Source organism: Molothrus ater, chromosome 22 (assembly GCF_012460135.2).
Source record: "Molothrus ater isolate BHLD 08-10-18 breed brown headed cowbird chromosome 22, BPBGC_Mater_1.1, whole genome shotgun sequence".
NCBI classification, from domain to species: domain Eukaryota; kingdom Metazoa; phylum Chordata; class Aves; order Passeriformes; family Icteridae; genus Molothrus; species Molothrus ater.
This window is the reverse complement of record NC_050499.2, coordinates 340,063-351,335: the sequence shown is the minus strand read 5'-3', so window position 1 is coordinate 351,335 and position 11,273 is coordinate 340,063. Positions and strand designations below refer to the sequence as shown.

The 11,273-nt window shown below is 47.2% G+C and overlaps 1 protein-coding gene across 4 annotated transcripts in view; it reads left to right on the top strand.

Moving 5' to 3' along the window:
• Window positions 1-4,873: 4,873 nt before the first annotated feature.
• ST14 (ST14 transmembrane serine protease matriptase) overlaps window positions 4,874-11,273 on the top strand; it is a 34,231-nt gene continuing 27,831 nt past the window's right edge. For 2 of the 4 annotated variants that reach the window (XM_036397520.2, XM_036397518.2), the window contains exons 1-2: window positions 4,875-5,206; window positions 5,393-5,557. In XM_036397520.2, coding sequence (XP_036253413.1) covers window positions 5,552-5,557 — 6 coding nt within the window. In that variant the 5' untranslated portion in view covers window positions 4,875-5,206; window positions 5,393-5,551. Of the gene's footprint in view, window positions 5,207-5,392; window positions 5,558-11,273 lie in introns of all 4 variants that reach the window. The other 2 variants (XM_036397519.2, XM_036397517.2) reach the window with 2 other exon arrangements.

Genomic DNA, 11,273 nt, shown 5'->3' with positions numbered 1-11,273 from the left:
GATCTCTGCCATATCCTTTTGGTTCTCTACAGTGTGTTTTGTGTACAGTCATTGTCCAGGGCTAATAACCTGGTCTTCTTGATAGGATGGTTCTTTTTAACCTGGTCTTTTTTTGTAGGCTTTTTTTTTTTAAGATGTGGTTTGCTCCAAGTTATATATTATAGAATATAATATGCTTAAAGAACCAAATTGTACAGTTCAGGACTGTTGTGGTTGGAGCTCTGTGTGTGTTACTGTTTTGCTGGGCTTCAGGCTGGGGCTGTGGATCTTTCACAACATCTGCTTTGTGAGAGTCCTGTGAGCAGAAACCAGTTAGTGCATCTAACCCACTTCCCACTTTGAAGGAAAACAGCTATTTCAGTAAGAAAAGAAGTAACTGGATATAAATGCTGAGTTAGCAGGACACATCAGTTCAGCATTTTAAAGCAAGTGCTTTAATTACGGTCTATATGCTTCACAGTTTGGAGTGATAAAGGTTTTCTGTCCTGCTTTGCCACGTTTGGTACATGTTTTGCACATTTATCAATCAGGAGCCAGCAGAAAGACTGTGGTGTGGGAGGGAGGTGAGACATTCCAAAGTCCTTTTAGTTGTGAAGTTAAAAGTCTAAGCAGGCAACGAGCAAGTTCCTGCTATTGCTTATGTGAAAGAGCCTTTAAATTCAAAACATAATCAAGATAATCCTGCTATGTTCTGTTCATAATTAATAAATTATTAAATAACCTACAATCAAGTGCTGAAAGACGGTTACATTGTGAAGACCCTTTAATTTCTGTCAGTCCTCATGACTTTCTTGCTGGACATAGGAAGCTTTGGCCGTGTTAAGCTTAAGAAAACAAGAAACCTTCATCTAATCCCAGAAGTTTAGTGTGTCTCAGGTGGTTGCTGCTGGTTTTAAGTGTCTTGCTGTTAAACACCGTCCTACTTTTGAGCAACCTTTGCATCCCTGTTGCTTCTCTTAGATTCATGGTCTTTTATTTTGAAGTCTGGTTTTGGGGGAAAAGAGCATCAGACACTGGATGAGCTTCTGATTTTGAATGGCCATGTGCTGGCTTGGGTAGGAAGTGTTTATCCTAGCTTTCACAAAGTACAGCCTGTTGTGATTCAGCTACCACCTGTCTGATGAGTTGCTCCACTCTGGTTGAAAATTAACCCCTAAGCTACTGCAAGTCAAGAGCCCTTGTTTTTAATAAATAACTTTGAACTAGATGAGGCAGAAGGGCTCCTGTGGTTTTGTGGGGCATGCTGGGACTGGGGGAGGGTATCTATAAACTAGACTGTGTTCCAGGTGGTGTATGCTCCCACATCCTCTTGCTCTGCAGCCTGAAAGCTGTTCTGGGTGAGTCCTGCAGTAAGAGCTGCAAGGGCAGCATGTAGGGGAAGAGGGCCTAGAGAAAGTATTTATACTGACATTACCCATTTTCCACCTGTCCTGCCTGGAACTAAAGGGCCATTCAGCCTGATGAATCTTTATCAATACCTTTTCTAGTTTAAAAACTAAGTTCAGCCTGTTTTTGTCACAGTGAGATGCTCACTAGTTATCAAAGAGCCTTGTTTATCTCCTAAAAGCTGTGGATTAGGAGTTTATTTCCACAAAGAGAATATTGTGTAAAACCTGCTTTAAAAAACTGAGCAGGCTACACAAACAGCCACTATCCATTTAAAACCTTTCTAAACTTTATTTTAACAACTGTTTTGTTTTATTTAAATCATGGGGGAAATCTGTATTTATATAACTCAGTAGGATGCCCTCATAACCCTGTGAGCTCACCTCAGGTGTTCCTTTCAAAAGAGCCAATAACTGGACATGTTTTAATAGTTGATCTTCATTTTGCCAATACCTTGGAAATCCTAGCATTGTTTTTAGTAAATGCAAAAACCTTGTTACTTGTTTGTCACATGGCAAACCTGAACCACCTCACAATAGACCCAATTCTTGTGCGTGCCACAAGTTGGGGACGTGGTGCCCGAACTCAGGACCTTTCTGACTGGGTGCTGTTCATCCTGTAGGATGGCATTCTGGAATTCAGACTTTGCCACATAGCCTAAACACTAAACACAGCAGTTTCAGAGCTGTGGGGAAGGGAGAATGTGCTGCTGGGTCCATGCTGGAAACATGCTTTGATAGAAAAATTGTTTAATCCTGTACTTAACCCCTTTGCAACTGACTCATCTCAATCTGAGATTTATTGGACCCTAGTTATGTGGATAGACCAGATGTGTGTAGATCCAGAGGTGGAAGGCTGGAATCATCTTTCTTATGCTTTGAATTTCTCAATAAATAAATCTGAATTTCTCACCACAAGACTGCATTTGCAGCTGCTGATCCCTCCAGAGGGACAATTTATTTGACCTCTCTCCTGTTCCTGTACAGTGAATTACCCTCTGGATAGAGCCATTTGGTTTTGTGGGCTATTAAAGAAATTCTGCATGAGTGTGCAAATTTGAGCTATTGATGATTTAATTTAGGGATGACACAAGTGATGACACAGGTTATGCCAAGTGACCCATTCAATGTGGATTAGTTCATTCGGGCCTGGATTAATCTTGTACACGGCATCCTGCATTGAGGCCTGAATACTGAAACTCAATCAGAGGTCAGTATTTTAAGAAGCAATTTGTTTCTTTATGTCTGGAAGTGTTCACCAAGCCAATTTGGTGAGCCTTGCACCCATACCTCCTAATGTTACTTTTTCTCACTGTCCTCCAGTTTGCACCTGGAGCAGAATAAGTCACCTGCCAAATGCAAGATCCTTGAAGCAGAAACAGGCTGGTCCTTCAGAGCTCCAGAACCACGTTGTTTTGCAATGACACTTAGAGAAGGTGCCAACCAAATCCCAGAGGAGCATCAGTAAGTGGCTGTGCTGACCCGCAGCAAGGCCGTCAGGGCCTGGAAAGTAGAGAGCAAAGAAAGAAAAGAAGAGCAAACCTGCTGCAGGTCAGGGTGCTCTCCCTGCATGCTGACACTGCTTGAAGAGTTAACAGGGACCTGCAAGGTGCTGGCATTTTTTGGAACGTGGTAAGTGGCTTTAATGTTTCTATTTGTTATTCTGAAGCAATTTATGGAAACAATGGAAAATTTTTTGGTTTGTGCTTGGGGAAGCAATGGCTGCTTGATATTTACAAGACGTGCATACAAAAATATGCTTCTATATATACAAAAATATGCTTGATTACTCAAAAAAACCCCCAAAAAACCAAAACAAAACCAAAGAGGAATTTGCACTGAGGGCTTTTAAAATGCCTAAGCAAAGTGCTTGTAAGTCAGCCTGTGGTGAGAATTATTCTTGTGTACTCAGTTACACAGTGAAATTATGGATATGAGACAGTCACAAGCCTTCTAGTCACTGCGGCTTTATGAATGACTGACCTCCCTTTGCACTCCCTTTGTTTGTGTAAGGAAGTAAGTTCTGTTTCACTGGCTAGGAATGTCCTGAGTACCTTAATGACAATCAGTAACTTGGTAAGCTGAGCTTTTGGGTCTGTCAGTGCTCCTGTACTGAGAGTGGCTTCCAAGTGGCTTCCAACTTAGGATGGCCCCTGAAATGGCTGTGAAGGTGCTGGTGCAAAGGTTGTTATCTGTCCTGTCACTTTTATAATTGCAATGTCATATGCAGCCTCTGTACTTTACCAAAAATCCTAAACTTAGCTGGTCTGTTGTTCCAGCCTCTGCTAGGACAGCTGAGAGTAGGGAACGTGTTAATGTGCAAAGCTGAGTATTTCCCAAAAAGCCCCAAGTACTTTTTTGGCAGAAAATGAGCACCCTGTTCCTTTGAAGGGCAAGGGGAAAGTTTAGTCTGTTTTCAGGCAGTTGTGACCAGGAGAGCCCCCAGTCAGAGGGATGAGTCCTTTGTAATTATAATTACAAAGCTGAATTAGGCTGGTTGACAGGATTTATTGTATTCTTATTTTTCAACTTGTGTTGACGTGAGTCAAAGAGATCTGGGGAGGGTGAAAGGGCACCTCTCTGCTTTAAGCTAAGTCGTCAAGGCCTCAGTTTACACATTTGCAGCTCGTTAGAAGACAAACTTTACCTGACTTGGAGCCTTGGGCGTGCCCAGTGGTTTCAAAACACACGGTGCCAGAAACCAGGCGGTCAGGCCTGTCCACTCTTGCATTTACAGTTTGGCTGGCAAACACTGCTGCTGCTGATTCAGAGCTCACAAAAGAGGTTCTCTGCTTTCTAGCGTTGAAGAGCTCAAGGAGACCTGGCTCTCTTTATAGTCCCGGCAGCAAGGTTACATCCTAGTGTTTCCTAGTGCTTTGTATTCCTTTGGGAGCCCCATGATTGACAGGTGGCTGGCACCAGAAGCAGAAGCACGGGAAATTACCCTCCTGGATTTTGGAAGCGATTCTAGGAGCTGTCTGGGGTGTGTTGGTGGCTGCCCTTATGCCCATGACATCCCTGAGATGGAGCAGGGCACTAGACCCCTTAGTTCTGGCCAGCTTTCACGATCTCAGGAGGGCAAAGCTACTTCTGATCTCTGCCAAAATCATGTTTTGGGAGCAGGACTCTCATTCCCGAGCTCGTGAGAGAAGCATTTGAGATCAAAGGAGAAGTTCCCATCCTAATGACACAGTAATCCTTGAACAGCTTTGGGAAGGGGAGTGCCACCTCCCTGTTCTGCCCCAGAGCAGTATGTAGCTAGTTGAGGGCAACTCACTACACTTTTCCAGCTCCCATTCTCCACAGTCAGTAATTATTCCCTTGCGTTGCAGATAGAGAGGCTGGATTAGCCCAAGGTGGCTGTGCCCATCCCCAGCGGTACCCAGCCTTTGCTCTGGGGGCTGCCTGTTCAGCTGGAAAGCACAGCGCTGCTGGATGACGTTCTTCTCTCCTCCCACTGAATCAGCCTTTTATTTACTCTTTGGAATGCAAAGTAACAGGACACCTTGTGAGTTTTATCTCTCTCCCAGTCTTTTGTAATGCTTTAGAAGTTGCCGGACCGGATTGAGCTGTGAGATGGGGTGGTTTCAGGGTTGCCTGGCAGGAATCTGGGTGGGAGGGCACTGTCGCTGAAATTTGAATTTTGGAGTCGCGCTGAGAGTACAATCCTTGAGCCATACTACGGGAAGGAAAAGCCTTTGTCCCTGACTGAATCCGGCCCGTCGCTGGTGTGGATGGATGGTGCTCCTTTGCTAGAATTCCTGGCAACTGCCTTCACCAGAAGACTCCTCCCCCGCAGGCAGCCGGCCTTCATTCCTTCTGTAAGCAGTTCTTCCCTTCTTTCACGTGCATGGTATTCCCAGGGCTGGGAGCTGATGCAGAAGGATCCTGCCTGCCCCGACAGTGTTTGCTGCTCCTGCAGCTGATCCTTATCTGGGGTTCGAGCTCAGGGTGATTTAGCTCCTGCAACTCGCACAGATTCTGACCAAGCCGGACTTGGTTCTCAGATTTCAGGGCTCGCCTTCCTCCCAAAACTCGGCTCTGCTCTCAAGATGCTGTTGTGGCTACACTGAGACAACGCGAGGAGGAGGAGGTGACAGCTTTTATTGGATAAACTGGTTCTAGCGGGAGCAAACAGAAGCTTTGCGGGTAGCTGCTGCCATTGCATGCAGGTGAGTGCCTTGAACTTTATGCTTTATTGCGTTTTCACCGTGCTTGGGCTGGGCTCAGCATCTTTCAGTCAGACATGGAAGTCTCTCACCAAAAAAAGCACGTGGCAGACAGGTTGGGAATTGTTATTGTATGTTTTGGGGCTGTACACTGCCCAGGAGGGGACCTGCTCCCTCCACGGTGACTCGGTAATGGCTGCAGCACAGCCACGAAGGAAATCCCTGTGCTCCAGCAACAGAAAAACGGGAATCCTGGTATTGAGGCCTCGAACTAGCCACCTCCCAGCTATATAATATTTACATTTTGCACATATATTGCTTGCTGGCTTTCCTCACGGTGACTGTGTCCCCTTGTTCAAAGAGGGCTCGTGAATTAGTTTATAAAATGTCAGTGGCTTGAATGGCAGGAAACAGTGAGCATTCACAGCTCTGTGTCGAACCAGGGATTGCAGATCTTCACATTTTGCCCTCATCATCTACATCCCTGATGCACGGGTGTTTGCCTGCCATCAGCCTGGAGGAGATCAGTGGATGCGCCAAACAGGAAGAATGTGTAGAATGTAGGAGCAGTAGTTCAGCTGGGAGCAGCTGCTTTGTACCCAAAATATGCTGTTTCACGGGGGTGTTAAGACAGGCTGCAGCCAGGCAGGTAAGGGAGTGGCTGTAAAAACAGGGCTGGGCAGGGCTGGGCATCATCGGGAGCGCTGAGAGCTCCTGACATCAGCAGCCTGACTAACACGGCACCTTTTCAAAAGGAGTACCTTAAATTCGGGGATGCTGCCTCCTGTGCCGTGTTCTGCGGCGGGTGGAATTCTGGCAGCTGCTGAGGGGGCAGGGAAGGCGGTGGTTTATGTGTTTCTACATCATAGCTGGCTCAGAGACCTCACTCCGTCTCTATTTTTTCCCAAAAAAAAAAAAAACAAAACACCTGCAAAAAGCCTGCAAAACTTCTCCTCTGCAGGAGACCATGTAGAGCAAGGGGAAACAAAAGAGACTCAGCAAGGTATTTTCTGCGTGTGATCAGCAACTCTTGTTGTACCAGAACAAGAGTTCTGGGCAGTTCCAAGTGTTCAAGTGTTTAAAAAATTCAGTTTCAGGGCAGGATGCAATTGGTGTAAAAAGGTGTGGCTCAGCAGTGGGGTGGCCAGTTCAACTTCGAATGGGCATATTGCATATTCATACGGATTGGCACACGTAAGATGGAGAAAGGAAGAACTTTTATGTGAAAGAGTGAGTTTGATCTAGCTGTTTTAATCCTGACTTGCTCTTGAATGTGAGAAACCTAAATATTGGAATGTGTGTGTATGAATCATCTTTTCAAGAAAGGGTAAATGGTGAAGTAAGACTGAATGCAGCTTTCAGTGTTACAAATTCCTTTAAACCTGCATTAGAGTGTTCTCAGAACCCCAGTTCCTCCCTTCTCTCTCTGTTTAATATTAAACCACACAGGCCCCAAGGGCTGTTGCTATGTGAGCATCCCCTGAGTTCCACATTTGGGTGCACATGCAGTTTCTGCAGCACTGCTGTGTTGTTCCCGTTGCATCTGGTCTCTGTTAGCCAAGAGAAAGCTCATTCCTACAGTGATGTAGTCTTGCTGAGGGCAGATTTCAGGCTGAGGAAAGGTAATATTTTGCTTCTGAGTGTACCAAATGTTTTTGGGAGCATGAGGCTTGTCCCTGGGGTAAACTATCTGTTCGTGCTGAGTGCCCTCTTTGCAGCAGGGTTTCATAGCATGATAATGTTGTCACCTGAGGAGGGATGAGACCCTGGATACACAAAGCTTTTCTTTAGAAACTGTGCATCTCTGCATGCCAGCCAGCCCTCCTACCGAGTGCAGGGCAGTTCTCTTAGAAGACAAGATTTTTCTGGTTTCATTTGCTAAATCAAAGCTTGTAGCTGAAGGATCTCTTGGATGTTGCAGAGCTGATGGGGCTTTTGGGCACGGTGTTTTCCCGTATTTCTGTGGAGAGGAGAGGCGGGAGCGGCACAGCACCTGCGGGGTGTTTCCGGCTGCCCGCACCTGCCAGGAGCGCAGGGAGGAGGAGCTGGGCGCGGTGCCCAGGCCGGAGCCACCGCGCCGTGGCGGCCTGAGCCGCGCGGCACTGCCCTGGCCATGGAGCGAGGCCCCCCGGCCAACGGTGCCGGCGTGCGGTACAGCACCCAGCTGCAGGTGAGGGCACACCTGGGCAGGGGAGCTCCCAGAACACCTGCCAGCCTTTGGCCGAGATGCCTCGTCCTCTGCTCGTCTGGTTCCTTCGAGACTGGTGGGTTCAGGGCTGCTCTGGATCCCTCAGGAAGGGGGGATTCCAGCTCACCCTTGGGTAAGGTCAGGAGAATTTGTTTGGGGAACGTTGCTGAGCTCAGCTGAGCAGAAAAAAAACAGCTTTGGGGGAGTGGAGATCGCCTGTCAGTGCCGGCTTTGGATCTCCTTGGTGTTGGTGCTGCCGTTGCTCCAGGGGTTTTGGTTTCAGCTTAAGCTAAGGGCAGTGGGGTTGTGAGTAAAGGTAAAGTCCATGCTAGCAAGCTATGTGCAGAGCCTGGCTCTGGGTTGTTTAGCAACAGATCCAACTAAACCTGTTCAAGCGTCGTAAAGGGAGGGCTGTGGGGCTTCATTAATTAACCACTGCATAATCCGTGTGTTCTGAGACCTGAGTGAGCTTCTTGTGTAGATCTTCCTGGCTGAGGGTCAGGCAGGGATGGCTGACTTTGGGTTGCACCTCCAGAGCCTGTTCTGTGCCACAGAGCTGTTCCAAACCCAGGGTTTTGGGTTAAAGCAGGACAGCAGCATTTCCCACCCTACCTGCAGGCTGTGTGGTGTCTGTCTCTGAGGCCTGGTTTTAGTAGTTATTATCTCACAGCAACATAGGAGCTGCTGGTTTTGGCACCGATCAAAAAGCTGGCCTGCAGCAAGAAATTTTCCCTTGCCTCCTATCCCACTGTCCGGTTGTGTGCCATGACTGGGAGTGGGAAGGAGATGCTCTCACTGAAGCAGTTCAGCTCAAGCTCCTTGTCCCTGGCCAGGCTGGGGTGGCACCTGTGGGACACGATCTTCCCTGCCTGTCTTGTTCTCCTGGCAGAAGGTACCTTTGTGCTCTGATTTGTCTTTATGCAGGACTGAGGGCTCAAGCGGGTCCCTTCCCTGGTTCTGGATCAGTTTTCCCCCTGTGTCAGTTTAAGAGGGACTGATCTGATCCAGAGCAGCTTCCCTGAAGACAGTACTTGCCCTCCTGGCAGGAAACAACCCAAGGATTTTGTCACACATGGACTGTTGTTGGACTTGGCCCCTTATAAACATGAGAGTGGAGGAAATTAGTGGTTTTGCAACATCTTGTGTCTCCTCCTGTGCTGGTAAAGGAGCTGCTGTAGTTCTTGGGCTGAGGAGAAGCTGCTGCTCTTCCTTGGAAAGGTGCAGAGTGTTTCCTTGGGGTAGTGGCTGGCAGGTGAGCTGCTGCTTGGGCCAGTTTGGCTGCTGTTGGTGCCAAAAGCAAACAGGGATAAGGAAGACACGGTGAGAAAAGGGCTGAGGCCAGACCTTTGCTCAGCAAACGAAAGATCACTCTGAGGGAGCAGCGTGAGTGTTTTTAGGGCCTGGCTGTGGGGAAGGTATCAGGACAAAGGTTCTCCCCTTGCCCAGGGTAGAATGTATCATTTCCATCCAAAGGCCGCTGAGGACAGACTGGGAAATAATATGCCCTGCAATATCTGGGTCATGGGCTGGGATGGGGAGGGAGCAGCCAACAGGGATGGGTTTGCCAGACAGAGAATTTCCTGGTTGGAGGTGCTCATGTTTTCCTTGCTGTTGGCTTCAAACATCGGAGACCCATGATCCTGATCCACCTCAGAACTTCAGGAATGAGTAAAGTGTCACAAGGATTGTGGAGGTTGAGGTCTGGGGTTCAGCTGCTTTGGTTAAGCTGCTGGAGGCAGTTCTGTTTTCCAGACAGTTCTGTCTGTACCAGGAAAGACATACAAGTGATTTAAATGAGCTGTTTGCATCTGTGGCATGTTTCTCTGCTGCTCTTGGGACATCAGTGTGTTGCAAGGAGGAATTTCATGGCCCCTAGGTACACAGATCAGGGCTGTAGAGTACCTTTATTCCCAGCTTCTCCCCAAGAGTTGCTAAGATTTAAGTGTAAAACCACAGAAAAACAGAAGCATGGTAGCTTTTACTGAGCTGCTGGGATGCAGGACAGAGCTGGACCGATCAGCCTGGATGGCACAGCAAGCCAAGCCTATGCTATCTCTGCAAACATTAACATTAGTTTCTTCTATAATAAACCTAAAGGAATTTGTTTTCTCATATGACTCAGGGTGGTGACAAGACAATCTGCTGTAGAGGGTTAAGCTCAAACTTGGTCTGTGAAATAGGTGTGTGTGACTTTTATCTTTCACTATTGCACCTGCCCTCTGCGCCTGGAAGGTGCACAGTCTGGAGGACTCTGTCCTTGAGCTCTTGCCCCATATTCCCTTTCTAGTTTTGATGTCATAATTTTATAGCTTCATTGCCCTTAATACAGAACTGAAGACAAAAACTAATGCACTGGCAAAGTTTCTTCAGTGCTTTGCTGCCTGTGGTGGGGCAGCACAGCATGAATACACCTTATGTAAACTTCACTTCCCATGTGTGCTGTTTCCATATATTTCTTATCAAGAGTGAGAAGTGAGAAGATGATTCTTATCAGATCTTTTTCCAGAGGAGTTATTTGGGTTTGCAGCAAGAGTTGGTGCGGGAGTTGATTTAAGGATGGTGTAGCTGTACTTGAGCTACTTGGGAGAAGTGAGTTGCACATGCTGTTTACATTTGTTTTACTTTTTCCAATGGGTAACAGGCTGTTTTCCCTCATACCAGCCCCACAAAGCTGGTGTGAGCTTTCAACATGATCCAGGAATTCTCAGCTTTTGAAAATACAACTTTTCTGGCTCTTTTTGCTGCACAAGCCCACCGTGTTGGTCTCCTGAGCTCTGAACTGGCTTGCTGGCTATGTCCTGAGACTGTGGCCCAGTCGACAGGTTTCATTCCTCTGGTTTCTCATGTGGTATTTGTTTTAGTTTTTATTGAACACCACCCGAGGCAGGTGTGGCTAAAAAAGGGGAGGTGGGAATTGCCTCTTGGATACACAGGCTGGGATCTGCAAGTTGTAATTACCCTCAAGAGTCTAACCATGCTGTCCAATGACTCTGCTTCATCTCTGACCTCCCTATGCCTCCTCCAGCCTGGCATTTTATGGGTTCCTTTTCTTGGTTGTGTACATGGTGTCAGACAGTGATCTTTTTTTGCTGTGAGATTTTATTTGGTTGCACACCTGCTCTTCTTACCTTGTATGATCTGGGCAGATTTGGCCCTGAGCAGTCCTGTGGCAGACCTGCAGAGTCTTGAGTTGAGAGAAGTAGGTAAATCTCATGTCTGGTGCTGGATGAACAAATTATCTGGTGTTCATAAAGGACAGGTGAAACTAATGGCCAGGAGCCCAGTCCTTCTGTGGGTCAGAATCCTGTAAACAGGTGCAGAAACTCAGGGAGAGATTGAACAGCTGTTTATGAGGAGAGAGGAACAGTAAGGGGTTTGGTGCCTGGGACACATCACCATCTGGGAGTGCCAAAAAGGCAGAAACCAGCCTCTATGGGGGATGCTGATTCCAGTGGGACCCCTGCTTTGCACACATCATGCTGGAGAGCCATATTCCATGGCATATCCCAGCCTTTCCATGATCCCCCACTG